This window comes from Athene noctua, chromosome 10 (assembly GCF_965140245.1).
Source record: "Athene noctua chromosome 10, bAthNoc1.hap1.1, whole genome shotgun sequence".
In the NCBI taxonomy this organism is placed as follows: domain Eukaryota; kingdom Metazoa; phylum Chordata; class Aves; order Strigiformes; family Strigidae; genus Athene; species Athene noctua.
The window spans coordinates 9,666,897-9,691,891 of NC_134046.1; the positions used below are offsets into that span (position 1 = coordinate 9,666,897).

The following is a 24,995-nucleotide window of genomic DNA, read 5'->3' on the forward strand; positions in this document are numbered from 1 at the left end:
CATTTATTTAGAGAACTTCACACCCTACACATAAAGCAGCAACTCCCTGCTGGCTTCAGACTAGGTAATTATGTTGTAACAAGGACTAGGTTTCGATTCTAACAAAGAGATGAAAAGGAAAACAGACCTATGAAGCTGGCCTGTCTTTTAGGGTATGGCTCACCTGCAAGTCAAGAGAAGCAAATATAACATGCTCAGGAATATCTGACTTGGCTTTAATTTAGTTAGTTCCAATCAAGGTAGTTGCTTCTACAGAGACTGTATGAATGCCACCAGGAATCCTGTTTTTTACGTTAAAGCAAATAGTCCATGCTCGAACTGGCATGTTACACCTACAGACAGCAAAATTAGCAAGATTACATCTGTTTCAGGTTGTGGAACACATACATGAAGGTGCAACTACAGAGCACGCATACATTAAAGCAGCCTATATACCACCATAACAAATCAAGTTGCAGATACAGTTCCACAGGACACACTGAGGCAATTTAACAGCTCATCTCTCGTAACGTACATATCTTCTTTACTGCGTGAATTGAAGCTACTGCAACACACAACACAAATAATGGGTTTAGAATTTTTTGTATTAGAACAGATCATGAATAAAAAGCGAGACAGTAAGTTAAAAAGTAGGAAAACAGTGATCATGAAAAATATAATACAAATTACATGGGATCAAACACCTTATTCTCCTGCATTCTTCATACCCATAAAAGTTTGAGAAGTATACAACTGTACATAAATAAGTGTACTAACCCCTGGAAAACTGCCAGAAACACTAACAGCTTCATCTCCAGCAACACAAAAAATAAGCATTTCCTGACACTAAAGTGGTATATACTTAAAGCTGAACATGTATTTAAACATTAGGTAAACAAATTTTAAATTGGCATAGGCTCAACTGTTCTCTTACTCAGGGATGCAGAACAGCATGCACTTAACTGCCTGCCTGGACAAGGACTCATAGGAAGTCAGTCGTTCAGCCTTCCACCTAGCCACTCACGGCCAGCAGGCATCACGAATCCAAGCTACCAGAAGGCACATATGTACAACAGTGGACAACAAAAAGCTGTGTGAATAGAGACTGACACAAAGGGGAATACAAAACACTGGAGAAAGACATCAGGTCACACAAAGGAACCTCAGCACGGCAAGAGTCTGTGGGTAAACTACTCTGACTTCTATAAAGGACACAACTCTTATGGGGTCACAGATACATAACTCCCCTCTGGCAAAAAGGAAAAAGCTCTCCTGCAACAAACCCACGCCCAGATGCCCCTGGTTTTAGCAGCCCGTATTGCAGCTATCAGACAACCAGTGGTTTCCCCAAAGCTCCTTCTTCTCTCCCTCATCTCTTTCTGCTCAAAGTAAGGTATAAAAGAGGGAGAAAAGCTCAGATTTACAATACAAATTCAGTTATAACTTCACCACGAAGAGGCTGCCATATGTATCATAGTGGTTTGTAAAAGCTCTGACCTAAAGAAAAAAGCATGCAAACTAGACAAATTAAATTTAATTTTATTATGGAAATGAAAGTAATAACAGAAGTGACAGCAGGGTGGATGATAAGCTCACTTAGCAGGGGGATCAAATGAAGTGATGACATGTCATTATGACCTCAGGGGTTAAAGATGCAATTTTCCATCTGGCTGCATCTGGCTTTTCAACATAAATGTTGACACCACCTGCCGAGATTTACTACAAGCTGCCTCCATAGGTCTTTGTCTAGCTTTTGTTATCCAGGTTAACATTTACTTTTCCCTCTTTTCTGGTAAGTTTTGCTGAGCAACATGCTCCCTTTCCTCAAAACCTAATGAACAGTTAAAAGGATTTTACATGTCACTTTATACAATAGATCAAATTATTAATATTAACTTCACAAGCAGCTCAAAGAGAAATATAGAAACCTAGAAAACAGGTAAAACTAGCTTTAAGATTGCAAACAGGAAGACAAAATTTTAGCTATGCTTGCAAATACCTTGCACCAAGGCTTCTACAAATCTACTTTTCTCTTAGTAACAGGTACCTGAAATCATTTTTCTGAAGCAAAAAATAAAAATTCTTACAGAACTAGCTTATACGCAGCCTACCCAACTATTAGCCACCTGCATGTGCTTTATTCAGCAGCTTAATCAGTTCCAATTCCAGATACACTGTGCTTAAAATAAACCCTCTTTTGCCAGCCCAGTGACACATTCACTTATTCATCTAATTTAGCCACAGCCCGACTATGATCTCAAACCAAATTTGTAATCAGCTATTGACACACTGCTGGCTATAAGTTTTTGTTTCCACATTGAATATTTAAAAGCTTGTACCTACCAGTAGCGTTCCTCTCCTGGAGGCTTAATTTGGAATAGGACTGTATGCTTACTACCACTTGATACATCCATCACATTTTTGCCTGTGCCAAACATTTCTTTTAAACCTACAGCTCCCAGACTTTTCTGTGCCAGTAGAGGTGAGCTAAAAAGCTTGCTTCCAGCTGTTTTTGAAGTGCCCAGATTCTTCACTAAAAAGAACCTACAGTCTGTTTTAACTGTTTAAACAAAGAGGTCCCAACCTCCACTAGGACTTGGTTACATACTAGGGGAAAGAGGGGAAGAAAACAAAAACCCTCCTCAGATTTTGAGAGTGCCTGGGACTACAGCTATGAAAAGATGGGAGAAAATGGAGACAAAGAAAGTTAATGAAGCTTGCACGGAGCAAAGAATAGCTAAGAAACAAAACAGAGAAAAGTACCCAGACTGATCGGACATGCAAATAACTTCACTGAAAAGACCACCACAAAAATACCTATAAATACTTTCCCCTCCCAAAACTCTCTCACCACAAAGGCAATTGCCAGAGGGATGTCACAACCTTCTTCCCCTGGAGTGGAGGATGTTCCATCCTCTTCTCCAGATGCCTTATTCACCTTGGGGAGCTGGGAACCCTTGTCCTTAAGAGACAAATTGCTACCCATTTCTGTATCTGTTCAGGTATTTCCTGAATGACAAGTGGACATAAGGGAAAAAACAAAAGTGTTCCTATTCACTTTGTACATGCTTCACTTCAAGCACATGCTTCACTGCTAAACTGAACAGGAATGACTTAAGCATATGCTTAAATGCTTTCCTGATTCAAGACCCTAAAAATAGGACTGGTTTCTGCAGTTCCTCTTTCCCTTGTTCTCCTAATGACAGACAACTATTGTGCCATGTCATTATGACAATAAGATAGCTTAATTGCCCTCTTTCCAGAAGCTGTCAGTTCTGCTTAACTGGTACATAATGTATGCGTCTGGGAGTAAATGTGTTAATATATCAGTCACTTATATCTACCATACATTTTCCTCTTCTGTATTTAAAGAAAGACTTGGGTTTTATGACTGACTTGTTAGACATTATATTCACTGATATGGGCAGCAGTGACATTACTGTCTTATGACTCATTTCTTCGTAAAAGATGCATGAAATAACTTTCTCCTTCTTCATTTACTGCACTTTTTTCAACTCAGCTTCAACCTGCACATGAATTTCCCCATACTTGTATTTAAGGTGTGGCCAAAAAAGGCCACCTCAGAAACAACAGTGTAAAATGAATTGGCTGTTCCTGTAACTAATCAGGACCGATGAATCAAAAAGTTTGAAAACACCTGCAGTTTCTTTAGAGTATTTCGTGCATTGTTACCTATAGGAACATAGTCACTGAAAGCATATAGAGAAGAGTAAGAATCAACAACCCTTATAACATGTAATAAGCAGCTGTGAACTGAAGACCTTTAATTCTCTAAGTACTGGTAAGGTCACACCTAAACATACAGTCTATGCAAGCTGGCTCAACTCTCTTTCATATTGCCCTTTATGATCATGATTATTACCAAGTTCACTCTATATCCCCTCACTGCTTCTTGTGTCTTGTGCATGTAGGTTTTTTTCTTGCAGAGTCTCTTGTTAAATTGTGGACTGGAATGCAAAGACTATTTTTGACTATATTTTATGAGTCTATCTGTTGCTATATTAACAAATACGACAATGGCATTTTTTGTGTTTATATTAGTAATGCCTTCCTGTTCAGAGAAATATTACTTGCAACCCATACATGTACTTTCACACAATCATCTAGGTTGGAAAAGACCTTGAAGATCATCTAGTCCAAATCTAGTCCCACATTTTGTGGGCCTTAAGAGAAGGCTCTGAAGGCATAAAAAGGGAGGGAGAAAAAATAAAACTGTATGAAAAACAGAATACAACTGACAAGGACAATGAGTAAGATTTGAACATGCAGCTTTCTTTGCTCATTTAATCCATTCCTCACTGTTTTCCTACCAGTACTTTTGTTTTTTAAACCATTAAAGCATGCTGATACTTCTAAGCAGTCTGGTTGCAAAGTTCCCAAGACTCTGGAAATAAGTAAAGCCAAGCTGCCTCCACTGAAAGTGCACAGGTGAGACACAGAAGTGGAAGTGTAGGGACTTTGTCTGGAAGTGGAAGTCGCTGTTTCTTCTTAAGTGAAGTGGAAGCTAAAGCATCTTGCCAGGGAGAACAAGCTGGCAAGCAGCTCCCGTGGCAAGAGCACACAGCACGCAGAGATTTGTGACACTTATTCTGGTGTTGATAACCAATTGGTACAACTGCTGCAGTCCATAAATCAACTGTTTCATACAGATGTGAAGGGTTTGCATGTGTCTAACCAGAATTGGAAGCTGCCGATTCTACTGGAAGACATAAATTCAGCCCTGAACTAGGAGTTGTTTCCAACCTTTTTCCTAATGTTACTTACGTGTTATGTAAACATTTTTCTTCCAAAGATCACAACACAATGAAAATTCCCCAGAAGCTGTTTCCCACACACACACCATTAATATATTAATGAAAATCCACATTTAGAATGCAATTCCTTCCTCTTTTCTCCAATGACGTCGCTACATAAAAAAAAATGCACTGAATATCTTTGGTTATGTAGTAAGAACAGCTGGATAGCCGAGGTTACTAAATGAAAAAAATTGTTCATATTTCCATTTATAGGAGATAGTGTTTCTTTTGATTTTATTGATACTTGTTCACAGATGAAGTATGCTAAAAACATTTCCACATCAGTACTTAGGAACTTACTTGGTTTTTTGAATCCAGATGCAATAGTCTGTAATGAAGAGATCATTAAGGATGTAGGCAGGGTCATTCTCCATAAAAATCTTGTGAATGTCTAGCAGACACTTCAAAACTGCAGCTCTTCCTGGAAATAGATTTTTATTTTTGTAATTCAATAGAAAACATAAGAGATAATCTTTACCATCTTCTCACCTTTGAGGCTTTAATAACCATGTTATCTCTAAACATCTTGAAACTTTAAGTTGATTCACAGTCTCACAACAGCACTACTATGACTATGCCCTTGAATATCCACATCTATGTGGCTGTGAAACCTCTGAATTCAGTAGGAATCTCTCTGCAAGACTAAAGCCTCAAGGCATAGTCATGCGTGTAATTCTCTACAGCTGAAGAAGCCCCCTCCCCCAGCTTTTCCACTTCTGAGCTGTGCCCGCCCAAACTTTAGTACAGTCATACAGTACACCATATGAAAAAAAAAAAGGCAAGTAAGATGAAAAGTAACTCACAAATAACAAAGTTATGCCCCATCATTTATATGAAGAAAGAGAAAACCTGTTTCCCTGTACGCCTACACAAATACCTGTGTTGGAAAATAGTAAGGTTGGGAACACACAGCCCACAGCAGGGTCAAGCACATAGGAGCCACAGCAATTGTGTAAGACAACATGAGTGATACCCTTGCCCAACATCTAATCATTGCCTTAAATTAAGCAGAACTTTTCCTACTTCTGTTAGTTACAGAATAATTCGGCAAATTGAACCCCCAGAATGAAAAACTCACTTCAGGCTCAAGAAGGTGCCATTTGACATACAGTGGATAAATGCAGTAAAAGATCAAAAACTTGAATGTTTTCTCATTCTGCAAACAGAAATCTTTCTGTAGTCACTTTAGTTTTCTTCATATGCAACCACTATTTATGAAGAACTGATTAATGTAACTTCCAATTAGCTGGAATCTCCTTCCTTAGTTTTCTGATAAAAGTTGCTAAAGGGTTAAGTGCTGGAACAACAAAAAAAAAATTTCACTGTTTAATGGGGGGAAAAAAAAACACCATTCAGATTAAAACAGCCACTACTGCAAATGGAATCTAATAACCTTCTCCCAAGAGGCTGGCTCCTCCTAGGCTATGAAACTTGAACATGGATGAAATTACACTTTACAGATTAAAAAAAAAAAAAAAAAAAAAAAGAGAGATCAGAACTCCCCCTGCTGTTCAAGCACAAAATTTGTTTGTTTGTTTTTAAGTAATTCCATGCTGAAAAAATATGAAAGTTAAAGGATGTGAAAAACGGCAATAAGGAAAGAATGTGGTGAGTAAAAACCTATGGCAAACAACTGAAAAAACCTGCTCGTTTGAAAGAGACTAGCTGAAGAAAAGTCAGGAAAGAAAACATAAAATCCCAAATGTAACTGATGAACTTTCAGATATATCACCATCAATGCCTATCAAGCCAAGCTTGTCAAACTTAACTATTTTGACTAAAAAAAGTGTGCTCTTCTAAAACGAAATGATATGTGGAATTAAAATTTTGCTAATTTTTTAAGGTTCTAGCTGTCAAGCTGCCAGCCTGAATCATTTACAACATCCACTATTTTACTCATCTGCCAAATAACAATGTAAATTAGTGACTGTAACAGTTATTCTCAGTAAAAAGTAGTCCTTCTTCATAAATTAAAGTTTTGGATTATACTAGCTTAATGGACCTCTAACTCAGAAAGGCTGCAAATCTAGCCAGACAATAAAATAGGAAAAACTACATACAGACAAAAGCACAGAGCACAGCAAACTACCAAACTTCTGCTTTCAGAACATGTGTCTTACACATACACCTTATAAACAAGAAGTCCTCCTACAAAACTGCATTTAACTTCTTACCACAGGAATAAAAAAATAAGAGCTAAAGAGCAAACACTATTTAAGCCTTAATGTAGGGTATTCCATAACACACAGATGATTCTTGGCCTATTTCTGTGAAATTCCACACTGTAGGTTCTGTCTTTGGGGATCTACTTCAGTCTTCAGTGGATATCTGGTCTTAACTTTCAGGCTGTGGTTACGTATTCAATAGTATTATTACTTACACTGGCTTAAGTACTCTTTGTTGCACTCATTTGGCTCCCTCCTTTCCACAGCTCCTTGTGATATGCCAGTACAAGTATTTGTGGAATCATATAGTGAACTGGATTAGAGAACTGATGAAGCCAAAATATGAACAGGCTAGGGGCTTTTTTGGCAGCTACATCAGTCCAACTCATTGAAGGGTTCTCTATCAAAGCAAACCTAAAATATGCTAGTTTTAAAAGCTTATTTCATGTCACAGAAAAGAACACAAATGAGGGTTTTTTTATTACTATCTCACAGATGAAAACTTCTACATCAGTATTATGCAATGGTAACACAGTGTCAGTAAATCCTGACAGAACAAGCCCACACCACTTATTACAGGTCTTCTGAAAAGGGCTCCATATTAACTTACATAAAAAACACACCTGATAAATTTTTGTTAGTCAACTGACAAATGCAGTATATACATCTTGTTGGAAACAGCATTGTAACTGGATGTACCACTGCATTTCATCCCCTTTTATAATCCTATCCAAAGAACAGACGAACACAGCAGATATCCAAGATAACTATGTCAAATTTTGAACAGCCTTGATGAAGTATTTTAAGTGTTATAGATCACTAAAACAGCATATGAAAGAATCTGCTGAGGATCTCAACATTAATCAGCTTAATGCATTCATCTTAAAATTAACACTTTGGCAGGAAGTCTTAATTCAAAATAAAAAGTGTTTCAACCACACACAAGGACCCCTAATAGCTTAAAAATGCAGTATCCTGTTCCTTGAAAGTGATCCACCAACATAGCACTAATATTTTTAAAGTCAAGTCACATAAATTGAGTCATAACAACTCAGTCCATCAGAATTGTTAACTATTTTAAAACAATCTCGTTTACTGTGCTTATTATTATCAAAACATTGTATTATACTATCTCCCAGCTTCCCTCACCAGCATCCTGAAAGGAACCTCAAGTCAGGATGAGGTCAACTCAAACCAATTCTTCCCTTAAGTTAAACACCAGTCTTCCTGCACCTCCATGAAAAGGAACAGTTTTGTGGTACTATTTAATTGAATTCATTATCTGCTACTTGACAGTTGTTTTTAGCTACGCTCATCATACATATATTGCGACACGGTGCCAAGCTGGTAAGGCATCATCTCCAGCAAACAAAGAGGGTAACAGAGTATTTAACACTATAACTACTATGCTTTGCACATTGAAGTTTGCTAAGTATTCTGTAAAAACAGAAATTCATCAAAAGCATGGCTCAACTTCCACTGAAGGAAGAAGGAAACATTTTGACTGAACAAATGTGCCTTGGCATTACCTACAAATCTATTTCTTTTAAGAATAAACACACACTTCTCTCCCACTTCTGATTACAAAATGGATGTATTACCTATGTCTTTCCCAATGCTTTTGGTAGTTGGCTACTTAAAAAACTTAGCACTTTTCACAATATACATGCAACATAATAGAAAATACTAATTTGATACACAAACCCCAGAACTGTCAGCAGTTAACATTAATCACCATTACTTTTATCACTACGCTGCTAATTTGCTAATGCCCCTCGCAATAGATTTATGTCCACATAAAGGAAGTAATATATTTTTGTCTGCTTCCCGGGCAGCACCTGGAGATTATCACAGCTCATACTCCATATAGCGCCCTCTTCTCCTCTATTAACAACTCCAGCCAAAATGGGCACACGGCCTCTTTCGTGAGGTTTACACGTGCCTTTTCAGTGTCGTGAAGATCCACGGCCAGCTCTGTGAAAGCAGCTGGTCGCCCCATCCTGCACCGTTTCCCAGGCAACCAGCACAGCACAGACATGCACAGAATGAAGCCAGACCTGATGCATTGCTTAACTTCTTCCACTGCTTCTAAACCATTCTAACCATCAACTAATTAAAGTTGAATTTCTTTCAAAGCTTACAGCAGTAATTTTTACGCAAATCACTGGCCTATCTCCCATCGTAGTAGAGAATGAATTAGCATACCCAAACTACTCCTCCAGAGAAAATGGGGACTTTGCTGTTGGAGCAAGACCATCACGGGCAACACAGGGAGACCACAATGATAAGCACTACTGGGGCCACTGTGTTGTGGAAGCAGAGGGTAAGGAGGCAACAGCAGTCACATGTCCAGTGCAGGAGGACGGAGTAGGAAAGCTGTCACACAGTTATTGTAGGTGGCACCTCCCTTGCCAAACTACTGAAAATATTTTGTTGGATTGTTGAACGTTCACTCCAATAGAATTTTCCATCATAAAAGAAAAACAAAGAGCTTACCTCTCATATACTGTCCTCTTAAGAAAAAAATCTAAAAGGCTGACAGCACTGTATGATTTCAGTTTTGTTATCAGAATTTTATTTTTTCACATTTATGAACAGCAGCATGGGTCAGGGCAGATAAGTGAGAAGGGACAGCATCTACCTTCCCCTTAAAACTTCACTACCCAACTGTCATGAAGTAAATGGTGTTTTGAATCATTAATAGTTTTTGGCAGTAGTAGAGATTAATATTGCCATTTGTGGGGTCTTGTTAATCCTGCAACTCACAAGCACTGAAAATAAAACGAAGTGCTGCTTCTCAGTGATTCTTCTGTCAAAAAAAAAAAAATCTAACACTGAATGCTTTTTCTGAAAGTAGGAACTCACAATAAATAGAAAAGTTGCAAGTAACTTTAACAACCCAAGATGTAAACATGGGTGCATACAACTGCACAACCGAAGCTGGAATAACCATAGGTCTGAAGATTTGTACTGTTACATGAAAGCTGTCTGGGATAAACAAGGAATACAGAAAAAGAATGCTGCTGCTGAAAGAATAATTTGCAGTCATTAAGATGATGACAGCTCCGCTCCTGAATGTGAAACAAAACAAAGCTACAAATACGTAGTTGCGTAGTCAGTTTATGAAAATTCTTTAAAATTATTATTTATTTATTTTTCAACAGAACAGCTTTCATGGTATTCACTGCTTGTTTTTTTATGAACAGCTCTACACTCTTATTTTCCAACAACAAGCAGAGAACTAAGATAACATACGCATGTCAGCCTTTGGCTTCTGCTCCCAAGAGAGAAAAATTATATAGGAAGTACGCAAAGAACAGTGATGCAAAACAAGTTTTGATGCTGATACAAATTCAGGATTTCTGTTCTTCCCAGACTATCCCTGGACTAACCACAGAGTCATCTCAATCATTTTGCCTTAATCCTACAAAGAACTGCAACACTGAATATGAACCACAAAACTACCCCTTGCCCTCAAATGTGTGATTCTGTATGGCAATACTAAACTGGCACTCCCAATGGAAATGTAGGAATTAAGACAGCTAGATGTCAAATATAGTTATTTTGAACAGGAAAAAAGAAAATAATTAATGAATGGACTGACTCAGTTTAAAAAAAAAAGAAAACAAAGCCAAAACCAACAGAAGATCTACTTCTGGAAAAAGAAACTGGCTTGGAGAGTTGGAATTCAACATTCGGGTAAAGCTTCCTTTCTGTCAAAATCCTAACATCACTGACAAGAGTTAAATTAAAACAATAGTTCTTCCAAACAGTAAATTATGCAGGGAAGCTGCCCAGATTTACAAATGCAAAACCATGATGAGCAGAACTTTAATCAAACAGAACAGTTGGAACAATTAAAGACAATAATGCTTTAGAAACTTCCCTTAGATGGAGACAAATCATGGAAGTCACCAGAAATCCTTCCAATCTTTAATTACCTGACTGAAACCCTATTAAAAAAGAACATAAAGAACAACACAAAACAACAGGACTGCTGCTATACTTGTAACTCAAGTGACCCTGCTTTGAAATAAAAACTGAGACACCTTTAGAATAGGGTCTAAAAAAATTATATCATCTAACCTACCATAACAAAAGCTTCATTAAAAAGTTTTTTTTCCAATAGAAAAATCTCTTTACAGACTTGATTATAAAGCAAAACACTTTAAAGACCTTTTCCCTAAAGCTTTACAAGGTTGGACTATCCTGATTTATCAAGATACAAGATCTGATAAAAAACGAGACATTCATAACATTTCTTATGTGTAGATTTTCTGGTATGAATAATATAGCTGCATTTACACCACAACTGCATGTATTATCCGCTGGCTAATAAATGAGTTGCTACGGGAGCTTCTTCCTGATACAGACACTAAGTTTGTTCTCTTCTCTCCTCAGCTCCATTTCCACAAAACCACAAGATGTCCAGAAATGTCACTATCTATCATTTGATGAAACCAGCCAAAGGATTCAAAAGTTATTAAAAAAACCCAGACATACAAACAATGTGGGTATACAGGCATCACTTCCAAAATCTAAAAAACTTACCGAGTTGTAGTATCATGACTGTATCACTACAGGCACGTGTCACTAATCCAAAATGTCTGTGTAGGGGATAGCATAGCACTCTTCTTCCAAAAGATACCAGGACATCATGAATGCTAGTGAAACTCTGTGTGTATCAGTGAAAAATCTGAATCAGTCTGTGTGCTTTACAATACAAAGAATTAACTTTTTGTTCGTCTTCCTTTAAGGAAAAAAAGTTATAGCAGAATAGAAAAAAATCATATTTTTATATATAATGCGTCCAAAAATCTGTTTTTTAATAGATATGGAAATCAACATGTTAAACAGAAACAAGACACTAGACATTTAGTTTGCATGGCAGGATAACAGAAGTCCTGTAAGTTTTAGTGGGTTTGAATTAAAAAAAAGAATGTAGAGAACATTAGAATAAAACATCTAACTCAAGACTCTGCCATCCTTTAGATTAAAGCAATAAATTACATCTGTCCCACATTATTATATATATTAAGGGGAAGCTATAAAAAGCCTTTTAAGAATAAAGAAAAATTAAAACCATATGATATTAACAAAATACATGTGTACATATAAGATCTTTAAAAATGATACATGACTCTGCTTTCATGAAAATTACAGATATTCAAGACAGGGACAAATATAACTGCCTAGGGAAAGCACTTCATTGTCCTCCTTTACGAGTGAGGACGACCTCTAATTTACTCAGGCCAGAGGCATTAATGAGTTATTAAAGACTTTCTTAAGAGAGTGATTTCCTTTCCAACTTTCACTTTTCAAGACAAAATATTCCATTTATGAATTCAAATAAAAATACCTATTTCATCTTGAACTCTCAATTTATTAAAATTAATAAAAATGCTTTGCTGACAGCCATCACTTTTTTTGCATTATATGACTACCTCAACCCATTTTTCATTTTAATGGATTGCTAGTAAGCATTTAAATCATTTATGTTTTGTTATTTAATATTTAGAGTCTAAGGTGTGTACATGTCATGCACAGCAAAATGGCAGTCAGTTCAAACAAACCATAGCTGAGGCAATTTTGTTTACAGATTGATGAAAACACCCGCCTCTACATGGTTTGTATAACAGATATAGTTATTAACAGCTTGGTGCCAGGAGACTGAATTTTCTGGGTGTGAAATATACTGTTGGCACAGGCTGCGCCAAGAACTGCTATATTATAGGATAAGCACATGCAAAAAAACCTCCTTCACTATGTTAGGACATAACTTGAATTTTTTTCAGATCCAAGGCAATCATTGCATTTTAACTGCACTCTTTCGTGACTTGCTACTGCAGAATATTCAACTGGAAACAAATTAAAACTAACACATCTAGAAAATCAGTTGTCATAGAGCAAGTTATTACTGAATATACCATTTTCCACTACTCAAAAGGTTTGAAGGATTGAACCCAAAAATGCTGTCATATTTCATTTTTGATCCTGCTAACTTGAGATGTGGCTCAGTAATTTCAGGAATGAGGATGGGACAGCCCTTTCTAGCTTGCTGCCATCATAAGAAATAACGGATTACAGGTCAGGTTAAGTCCCTTCCACTTCCAGCTCTGCAACAACTTAACTGCACAGGTCTGTGTGCTTCCAGTTAACAATATGAAAGTGCAAAGAATAGAATTCAATTCATCTCCTCTAGTCTAAATTGATTTCAGAGGGCTAGCAGCAACTAAACAAATACGGATGTGGCAATAATCCTAAAAAGGGCAGGTAAAGCAACATGTGTCCACTAACAAACTCTACAAGGAACCTGACACATTCCAGCATGTGTCTGAAAGATCACACAACCATTGAAGCCTTAATGAGACAACAGTTCTACAATTACAGAACTGAGGTCATTTTGCTACAAGAATATGGAATTCAGCTTCTCCATGATAGGTGAGGAAAAAAAACCCCAAACACTTTTTGATTGAGTTCTAAGAGTTTTTCCTATCACTGGGCTTGCATTTGCTTCTGGATTTCCTAGTTCCACTCTCCAACGTACTCTGAAGCCACACAGTACAATGGAGGACAAGCCAGAAACCACCTGATTTGTGGCAAAGAAGAAGAGCAAGCTAGAAGTGCAGAAGGATGAACTGGAAGGCGAAGAAAGGCTCAGGAGTCAAAACCCCCAGAAGTAAACAATAAGCTACTTTATTAAGGCCTGACACCTTCAAGAGTTATTAAAACGTGTATCTGAGGTACGACTTAAAGGACACAAGAACACTAAGAAATTACATTCCCTGCTTTTTATGCCCTTTATAGCCTTTCTATTTTAATGTGCTTTGGCCAGTTAAAATGGGAGGGTATCTAAAACTTCTGATCAAGAAGCTGGAATGATGTATTTTCTTGCCCTAAGTATGGAGTTGCACACACATACTGTGGACATATTTGAGGAATAATTACAGTTACTTCCTAAATAAAAGGACTTGTAAATCAAGCCCAGGAGCTAGGGACAGTGTGTAGACGAGCAGCTCTTTTGTAATGCCTATCCTCAGCTTTTCCAGAACAGGCCAGAAGGCGGCCCAGCACCCAGACAGATGAAAGGTGTTACTCCAGCCTCTAGCTGGGAGCTCAGTTTCCTGTAGCAGTTATTAAAAAGAGGACATACACTCAATTCATCATCAATACTGAGTGAGATTTCCACAGAAGCAACACACAAAACCAAAACCAAATTACACAGCAAACACATAATGCAAAACTCAAGTTTTAACTTACCTCCAACCAGCACAACGTTGCACTCAGTTTCCTGACATTCCAAGATGATTCAACCTGATTTTAAGAGGAGACCGTAAAACAAGTATTATCTAATTCAATATTCAAGACTGCTGGCAAACTATTTAAGATAACATTCTGGCAGCAATTTAAGAACCTTTGTGAATATCAAGCAGTAATTATATTACGTGCATTGAAATGGCCACAGGACAGCATTAAAAATTATATTGCAATGCAGATGTTAAATAACTGAATTGGTTTCCGTATTGGGAATATCCAGCCTATGCACAAAGCTTTTAAAATACAACAGCAATCATAGAAAAATAGTACTTAGTGGAATTCTGTCCCTTTTAACAAAGCAACAGAAACTTGAATCAAAACTCAAGTTAAAATGCCTTGTGTTGTGAAAACAGTTCAAGACTTATGGCTTTCAGGGAGGGTCCTAAAACCAGCAGTACATGTAAAATGTCGTTATTCTTAAAATGTGGCAGATTCATACATTTGTGTAGTAGTGTGGTATAGTGGGATGATTAGGGCAAAAAGCCAGGAAGCCTTGATGTATAATCCTGGCTCTAGTAAAGATTTGTGTAGCCTGAATGTCTTGGTTTTCCTATTAAAAAGGAAAAAAAAAGGAAAAAAAATACCATTTATGGTTTCCACATACATGGTTATTGCAAAGATCAATAAAGAATTGTACAATTGTGTTCCTCGCGTATTTGCAACTTTTTGGAACACTAACACGCACTACAACAACCATTCTAGATGATTCTGTTGAATAAGCAGGACTGGACATTTCCATCTGCCATTCTAAAATTCATGCCCCACAATTCAGTCTGATTAAGGCAGAATGGCTTTGAATATATTTTGATTAAAAGCATTGAGAAAACATCTCACTGGTTAATACCAGCAGAGGAGATGCTTGACACAAAGTCGTATCTGGGAAGCAAGTCCATTTCAAAAAGGCAAGTTATCCATAGCACAGCATGGAATCCATTCTAAACTTCTGCTATTTTTAAATTTTTTATATCCTGTAAAAAGGCTAGGATACAGAACACAAAACAAAGCTGGCTGCTCCTTGTGTAAGAGATGGGTAAACATCAGAATCCTGAACATGGAAACATTCCTTCCTACATTCCTCCAGTGTTTGAATACTAGAAAAAAATATTCTGCATTAGTATTTTATTTTTTAAATGTGTGTTAATTTTTAAAATTCTGAATGCCTCACTCTAGTTTCCAGAATGCCTCAGGAAACACCTTCCATACTCAGTGCCTAAGCTTTATTAAAAAAACACAACAAAACAACAAAACCTCCCCCACAAAAAACGCTACCAAAAAATCAGTTTTGTTAAAGGCATATAATGGTAGCCTGTATAAAACACTAAACACATAGTTTTTCAGTCCTACAGACTTAGTGATTTCCCATGTTTTTTCAGAATCCAAATCAGCAGTGGTGTTATTACAAACATACCTATTATGAAACTGTTCAAAAAACAGAAGGAAGAACCATCAATATAAAAGAAAAATTATTTTGTGAAATCTGCATTTCCATAAATCAAGACACATTACAGCACAAAACAACTCAGAAACAAACAGAATTGTCTGGAGTCTCCTGCAACTCCACTTCTCTCCTACAGCTAAAACGATGCTCCAGAAGAACAGAAGTATTTAGAAATCATATTAATCCCCACATGCACCCCAAGAGCACAATCTAGAAATATAAAGTCTTCCATTTTAACTTATTCAATTATGTATTTTTAATGCTTGGGAGTAATTTCACTTTAAAAGGTAAGTTTCCTAAATGACAGCACAGGGTCCAGCACTAGGTTCCTAAAACTTTTTTTTTTTTTAAACTTTTTTTAACTTACATTCTTGTCTCCTTCATTGATGCAGATTTCATAGCAATATGCAAGAAGGATATCAATTAAACCAAGATAAACATGATGACGACTTCTTTTATCCAGAAGGTAAGATTTATTTGTGAACTTTCTCAGCTGCTCTCTCTCTTCCTCAGAGAAGACAACTATAAAAAGTAAAAGGATAATTGATTATGAATTTAAAGCCAGCACATTCATTTTAATAGATGGTAATACTAACTCAATAGTCTCTTTAAAAAGAAGTGTGTAACTAATCATAAGTCACTCATCACTCAAGAAAAAGCCTAAATCATTCTTACTTTCATTTTTAATTTTGATTAAACTCTGATGTATTCCTTTCAAAGCCAAGTTCCAGCCCTGCAATGTACTGCATATACACATGGCAATTTTGAACCCCTCTGAAAGTGCCAAGGATTTCTGTGGATACCTGGCTATCTTATGCAGAGATAAATGTACAGTGAGGGTCTGAGTAAATTGAAGTTTCTTAAGTCCAAAGTTGTATGGGATAAAAATAACTAAACCAAATTTTTTTTCTTACTGTAGAAAAGGGTAAGAACTAAAGAAATAGGGAAGGGTTAAAAAGGAAAGGTACAATTCTGTATTTCCAAGCCTCATCAATTTCAATTCATGAGCTAGGCATGATTTAGGAACTTTGTTTATGTTGTCTGGTAACATCCTTCCAGTGACTGAGGAAGAGCAAAATCCTGTCCTCACCAATGTTGCTATGAAAGCTGTGTTGCCTTCCAAAGAGCTACAGCATCCACCATCAGTGACCACCATATTTTACTTACCTTCACTACCTCATTTAGTTAAGAATGGCTACACTAAGCGACCCAAAGAATCTTCTCACCCTGTACTCTTTGAGATGCATGAGGAAGATGACAACAACCACATAGCAGGCATGCTGTGACAATGCGTCAAAGTATTCCCCTAGGAAACACTGTACAGACATGGATAGCTAAGATTGAATATTGAATGGTAAACCCTTCTGAAGAGTACTTAAAACACTTCAGAAAGGATGGCAGAATTGCCTTGAAATAACAGTAGAGATTAAGTAGATAACTGACTAGAAGCCATCTCTGTACAAACTCAAAGTAAATCGAGAAGCCATTTAGTACACTTAAAACAGCCAGAAGCCAGAGCAAAGAGATTTTCATTCAGGCTGCATGGAGCGCAGGCACTCCATGTCAACAGGCTCTGATTTACTGAACAGGATAGATGTAGTGAGCACATTTTGGTCACACCACAGAAGAAAGTTACAGGCACAAGGTGACTCGACAGGAGAAAAACGTGTTACCAGCTTGACAGCTGATGCTTTGTTGCATTTGAGGAAGTCCCGCTCCGTGACTTGTTCAAGCACCTGTAACAGTGGAACCAGCCTGAGTTTCAAACACCACTTATTGAAGGAGATTTCTCCGAGAACACGAACAAGCCTCATGAGGCACTCTTGTTACACTTTCAAGTGTACACTGAGTGCTAGGGGGGGCCACACACAATGTACCCCTTAACTCTCTGAATTTAATTATTTATTTGGGGGGGGGAAACACAGCAAAACCAAAACCTTACAATTAATATTGAAATCTCTCTTCAATTATTCTTTTACTACCCCTTTTTTGAGTCACTATGTTCTGGCATACTTAGCTGGGGGCAGAGAAAAGCTATAGGCAAGATGTACAAACTTAAATATGTAAAAAATTAATTGTTAACACACTAAGATGAGGCTGTGATACTGGCTAAGCATTACTATGTTCAACACCCCTGAGAAAGCACCCGAAGAGTCTTTGCTAGCCAGGGAGGCAGCTGGGAAGGGTCAGCCTTTGCGGCTCCCCGAGACAGATTCCTCAACACTGCTGAGCCACCAGCTCCCACCAGCTTCATCAGCACTAACAACTTGACCTGATAACACAATTCCTGCCCCAATTTGATTCCCTGTTTTTCCGGTTTAGGATTTTGTATCTTCCATGTTGGTACTTACGTGTGGAATCCTTGAGCTACAATCCTGTCTCAACAATCCTATCTGCAATTTTTCTGTTCTTATTTTTCTGCAGACTTTCTCACAGCTGTTTCTCAGCAGTGTGAGCTAAGGTCACCCAGCTGGGTATAACCCATAATCCAGAGCCCTGGACCCTTGGGGGACAGGCACCTAAATCCCCAGGGAGGATTGAGGGGTGGGTGTTACAGCAAGGGTTACAGAAAGAAAAGGTTACAACTCCTAGTAAACCAAGTTTCTTTTTACACCCCTTGCCCATTTCTCTGTCATAAGGATGATGATTGCAAGTGGGCTTATAGGTGTTTCTCCTCAAACACTGCTCAGCATCATTTTACACAATTCACATTCTCAGGGATACAATCTACCTATAAGGCATGTGGTCTTCTTTATCCCAGGAGCTTTCTATGAGCTTTCTAATTTTATGACTTGTTTTGAAACAAACGTTCCTGATGCCAAAGGCACATACATATGCACACACCTCATCTCAAGATATAAAATTACGAATTAGGAAAAACATTTTTGAATGTTTCTTCTTTACAAACTTTTAAAATGTTTCTATCAGCTTCATAACCATGAAATACTTGATTTAAATTCCTATGGAAACTTCTTGATGAGATAAACATTTCTCTGGAGTCAAGCCAGTCTCCATTTATTTACAAGCTCCCACAAAAGAAATTCCAACTTTTATATCATCTTGAGAAAGCCAATCTCTTCCACTTGCTACGATCTAGTACAAAGTGACAATTTAGCAACACTATGGCAGTTCTAAGTCTGTTTTTCTGTTAATGCAATGCAGTTCAGTATTACCCCTTAAATCACAAAGATAGATGATATATCTGTATTCTATCAGCAAATTTCTTTATAAGTTCTTAAATCGCATTGATTCTTCAGTGAGTCACCTCTATCATTCATATTAAGATTACCCATAAAAGCATATGTGCAATGTTGTAGCACATTTGAAAAAAATTAGTTTCTGAAAAACATAACATAAAACCACTCTGTAAGTTGCTACAGTAGGATGGGTTTAATGAAGTCTCACAACAGGGTGTTTACAGTTAGAAGAAGGTCCGATTGGAAAGAGAAAAGGCATTTCCACTTCTAACTAGCTTTCCCTAGAAAACCCTCTCCTGAACTACAACACAATATATGATCAAATCATATGCAAGTGGTGCTTTCACCCTGAAGAGAAGCACAAAAGGGGAGAAGTGAAATTGAAGCTAAAGATGAAAAAGAAATTCTGAAAAACAAACAGCCAGAAATTTGTTAGCAAAGACTACTAAAGCAGATCAGATTCATAAAGCTTAAAATCACTTCTGATGACTACAGTAATAAAGACATTTGTTACAAAGAAGCTAAATAATTCCTTCAAAGCACACGAGAAGCTGTCATGGACAGAATAGCTGTTAAACAGTTACGCAGGCACTCTCATATTTCTAGGCCCACCTCAATGTGCTTGCTACAGCAAGCAGCCAAGATGCACACGTCAGGAATGCAACTGTTCTCCTTCAGAAACTCATTATATTCAGTACTGGATCCACTCTTCTTAATCAGCGACTACAACCTGAAGCTTGTTTTTGTCTCATAGCTGATAAAAATTAACCTCTCTTATCATCAGAGATAAGAAACAATCCAACACTGAGAGAAAAAAAATTGACTTTCTTACGTTTTACTAACAAGCATTTGACAGATTCCCTAAAATCCACATTCTAGAGGACTATGTCAATTCGAACCATACTTCCTAACCAAGTAGAAAGCAAAGAAACTCCTAGTGAAGTTCATAAAACATACAAGATAAAGTTTTCTTCCTCTAAAATGGGAACTCTCTGAAGCATCATAACATATACAACTGGACCATAAATACAGAAATTGGAAGTAGACAACAGCAAAGACAACTTAGACTAGACAGTTCCCAAAGGTAAATGTTACAAGGTGTTCATTAAATCACTGCAAAGTGCCAGGTGTTCTAAATAAAATTTCTCTCTCTGGAAAAAATACTTCTATTTTACAAATAAATATCTATCCATTCCTTAGAGGTTTTGGATAATAAATTATCCAGGCCTGAAACTCATTATGAACACGTCAAAACCACCACCTATTTTGTTTTCCCAATTCAAAAATACAAGTACATAGTACAAGACTAACAGAACAAGTAACACTGTAATTACATTTTCTGCTATATTAAGCCTGTACACATTTGTACACTTGCACTACTAATGTTCTATCTAATATCTGTACAATTAATATTAACCTAATGCAAAGCAGCATCTGCTATTTATCAAGTACTAAATTTACAAGTTTTCCTTAATTTTGATTTTAAAACGTGTTGTACATTTGGCAGTGCCAAAATCATGCTTCTTCTAGCCGCAGCATAACCAGGTGTTAATATATGCATGTCTAAAGGAATCAGACAAATTAATCTCACATACAAAGTTACTGTTAGATGATACTACAGAGATTATCCATATTTTTTAGTCATCCCCTTTACTTATTTTAAACCAGCCATTTCTCATGTTAAAATAAACATATTTCAAATTGCCCTTCAGTATCCAACTGTCAGTGAAGTACAGTTTAATCTCTACAGGGGAGGACAAGGTCTGACAGCTAGAGGGTGTTTTGTTACGCTTTTACTGATATTTTACGCCACCGATCTCATCGCTTAAATCAAGCCAGTGTAAGATCTATATCTCAAGACTACTATGACACGGTTCTAAATGTGTTAGGGTACTTAGATAAAATGTGCTATCTAGACAGATAGCTGACTCAGTAGTCAGACTCAGAAAATTACAGAAGAGTATAGGTCAGAAGGACTTCTGACAATCAGCTGGTCTAACCTTCTGGTGAAAACTGAGCCTTGGCTTATGGTCTTGTCGAGCCAAGTCTTCAATTCCACAGCTATTTCAAAGGAAAATAACTGAGCAGAATTGATCCCACCCCCTCCCCTTTTTCTTTTTAATGTTAACTAAAATATGCTACAATATTAAGGTTTTTAAACATGTACTTCTATCTCTGTACGTAAAGAAATCAGCAACAGCAGTTAAAGGAGGAGATAAGTCAGCAGAGAGCAGATTAGTCAGGAATTAAGGTAGCTACTGATTTTAATCAGTGGCAAGCAAGTCTCTCCTTTTCAAGCTCTCCCTAAGACATTAAAAGAGGAACGGCAGCACTACTCTGACTAGAAAGACATCCAGAGGCTTTGCTGAGGATCAGCATCTCCCCCAGTGCTAGATACTGCCTTAAAAATACTTGATAATAATACTGTAAACTTAAACAAGTAACTGAACTAACGAAGCTGATTTTCTATTGATTTGTCTGTTGTGTTGCTAACTGATAAGGTATGAAAGGTTACTGAAACTGTCCACAGTGCTGACATGCTGATAACATCTCTTTCCAGTATGGACTCTGTAATATCTAAAAAGATGCACTGAAGAGTCCGTAAAAGCACTCTTTCCCTTGTACACAGGGCCATTTTTGCAGAACTTGTAGGAAGTGGCCATCTCTGAGACCCCCTAATGCACAGACGAGGAGACTGTGATCAGACAAGCTTCAGTTCTTCAGGAAGTGAACTAAAAATCCTAAAGCTGTCTTCCTCTGCACATCTATATTCACTCTAAACTATGATCAGTCAAGTCTGGTTTGTTCATCCCTCCTGCTTCTTTACACTTTCTCCATTCGAATTTTAGCTCCTTCACAAATACCTCTTCTTCCATGTCAAATTTCCACCCTTCTCTAATTCTCAAATCAACACTTACAGCATATTTCCTTCACGTTGGTTCTGACCTTTTTCCTCCAGGCATTCTCCATAAAGTCACTGGACATGGACAGTCTTTCCTGGATCTCGCGATTTCTTTTATACTAATTTTTGTCATTAATCTTTAACAAATCTGCATTTTCTATAAACCATATCAAACCCACGCATCATTCTTTCTTTCATGTTCTACTGTTCTTGCCTTTTAAAATCTGAGATACTTTACAATAGAGACCTATCATTTATATATTAAGAATTTTGCACGAATAAACAGTAATCTTTCCTCACATGAAAAATACCTGCTCTGCAGCAGAACAGTGCCAAGAAGGTACACATGCTGCAAAGGCCCAGGAGACTGAGTAAAACAAGTAGACAGAACAATTGCAGAAATGTGATAAATCTTAAACTTATGGATCTACCACTAATGGTATATATTTGAGCAGAGCCCTACTGAAAGGTGAATCTTTAAGAAGAAATTGCTTCTTATTCTATAAAGAGATCAGAAAGAGAGAATGGTCACTGGTAAGCATGATAGGTTACTGTAAATGAAATAAATTATCCCTGGACCATATTAAATATGTATGTCAACCTGAGCCTTTGAAGATTATTGTGTTGGTTAAAAAGGAGTTTTTACAGTTGTGCAACTTAAAGTAGAACAAAAACGAGCTTTTAACTAAGTTGAATATGACTTACAAAATACAAAACCTTTCAGCTGGAATCTGTAGAAGCAAGAATCTAATGTAAACTTCAGCAGCAGCAGAAAGCAAGCTTTCCAGAAGTTTTATTCCTTCATGGGAAAGGCTGTGTAATTAGTTCGGCTTTATGGAGTATTACTTGACTTGCATTAGACATTGTAAGCATGAACAAAATCTGGGCCTTTCAGCTTTAGAAAATGTCCACTCCAAAAAATGGCATTTTGCTATGAACACGATGGTGAAACCTGCACTCTAGTATTTCTTCTGGTTCCTCAACCATACATCTTAGCTGCCTGGTGGCTAACAAGCCTAAGGAGAAAATCAACAAAAAACCCCACGAAGATCAAAAAGAAACAACACACAGTAAAATGTACAAAAGGACAAAAGAAAGAAGAGACATTTAGGACAATAAAGGATGAAATTAAAAAAAGAAAATACACACACCATGCACACAAGCTGGAGAAAAAGCAAAAAGGTCAAATAAAAATAGATTCAAGGTAAGGACAGAGGAGAGCTGAAGACTGTAAATGCTAATGAGGAGCTGATCCAAAAAGAAAAAAAATCTGGTAATGAGACATTAAAAAACCTGATGATGTAAAAACAAAAGAGAATAACCAGGGATAAAAAGTAAGAGCAGTAATCAACCAAGCAAAATCTTCAGTTAATTGTAATGCTATAAAAAAAAAGGCAGCAACCTTATTTCTAATTACTCCTTATAGCCAAAGACATTATAACGATAAAAGAAATCAAGTTTTTGGTTCCAAGAAACCAATGAAGGTAAAAACCAAAAGGACATCAATATAAATCAGCAAAAAGAAGAAACAAAGAAATAATCCTGTTTGTTCTGTGTTTCTGAATAAGAAAATATACCTTCAAAGAATCTGCTAATTTTTATGTCACTTTCCCACACTAAACTCACTTTTCCATGTAGTAACTTGCAGAGTCAGTTCCCAATGACATTCCTGATTCCACAGGCACTGTGTAGGTGGGAACTGTCCTAATGGCAGCAGTGTCAGAGCACCAAATACATGGACTCTAAAGGTAGTAAGTAGGTGTCAAATTCTATTGTGGTAGCCTATACTGTAATCTACCATCAGTTTTAACGTTACTATTCCTACTCTGTCTTACCAAATAGTCATTTACATTCAATAAACAACCCTCTAAAAAGATACACCGTTTCATGTTTGAGGGTAGCGGACTTCCCCAGAAGGAGATGCTGCACATCTGCGATTTCTATCACATCTCTCAGCTTCCATGTTCTTGTGTAACAGGTTTGGATAGCACATGTTTAATCAAGAACACAACCTTCCTACCCACGGGACAGACAAATGTTTCTGCAAGCTGGCCATGGCAGTACACCATATCATGAGTTGCACACGTTTTAAACATCCCGATATTTGAAGTCTCTTTATGAGCTGCATGCTTGGAAGTCCTCATCAGGGAAGATAATTACCTTATTTTAGATGCTTTCCTTAACACAAGACATGAATTCAGAACTCAGGAAGAGTAAGAAATCAGGGTACTCCACTTTATGCCTCTTTTCCATAAGCAATAAAAAGAAACTGCATAAAGGTTTCCATCTCTCCTCCTTTACGCCCTTAAACAGTTTCAAAATTAAACAGGAGACATTTGTATCCGATTTTTATAACAAAGAAGGCTTGACCTCACACCTCCCTGCAGAGGGATACATGCATACAGAGGCTCAAGGAATCTCCACACATCTCTTCATGAAACACACTGCAAAACATCTAATGTTTGGGCCCCTAGAGCTTCTGCACTTGAGTACCCTTTGGCTTTTTACAGCTAAGCACTAGTGTTCAAAGGCTTCTTACTACAAGTGCACTGAAACCAATGACAGCCTCCTTATCCTTCTAGCTGTACAGAACAGCCTGGCTTAGTGCAGTCAGACTTTTCCCCAGTTCTACTGAAAATGACACACGATTTCTCAAGTAGTAAAGAAGGTCCTTCACTTAGCACAGTCCTTGTTTTTTTATGTGCCTTTTCTCGGTCACTTCCACTTACTAAGCATGCATACTGGAATGCATACGAATGTAGACATGCAGGCAGATTGCATTCAGCTTGTAAAAATTCCCAAACCTGTAAGTCAGATTAGCCAGACCATCCCTTTGATTTGGATAAAGCATAAAAGCAATATAAAACCATAGCAAACGCATCCTATTGATGATCAGATTCCAGGTCCAACAGACTGGACCCACCTCCTGCCCTTTTGTATTCCCATTCATAAGAGACCTTCAAGTGGAACCTGCACTCCCTCTCATGGTGGTTTCTTTCACCACAACTCACTGAGGTTTAGGAACCTCCAATAGTTTCAGATCCTCCTCCAGTCACTTGCCACCCCCAGCCACTGTTGCCATACAAACAGCAGTAACAATGTTATCAACACCCAGGTCTTCCTAAGGGAGTTGTCCTCAACATAACCAAAACACCAGACAGCCTCTTATGTTACTTACAT

General features: G+C 37.4%; 1 protein-coding gene across 1 annotated transcript in view; it reads right to left on the reverse strand.

Moving 5' to 3' along the window:
• Positions 1-24,995, reverse strand: part of SHQ1 (SHQ1, H/ACA ribonucleoprotein assembly factor) — a 53,139-nt gene that overhangs the window by 17,218 nt on the left and 10,926 nt on the right. The window contains exons 8-11 of the mRNA XM_074914189.1: positions 16,084-16,238; positions 14,222-14,275; positions 11,509-11,636; positions 5,097-5,213 (exon numbers count right to left, since the gene is read on the reverse strand). Coding sequence (XP_074770290.1) covers positions 5,097-5,213; positions 11,509-11,636; positions 14,222-14,275; positions 16,084-16,238 — 454 coding nt within the window. The remainder of the gene's footprint in view (positions 1-5,096; positions 5,214-11,508; positions 11,637-14,221; positions 14,276-16,083; positions 16,239-24,995) is intronic.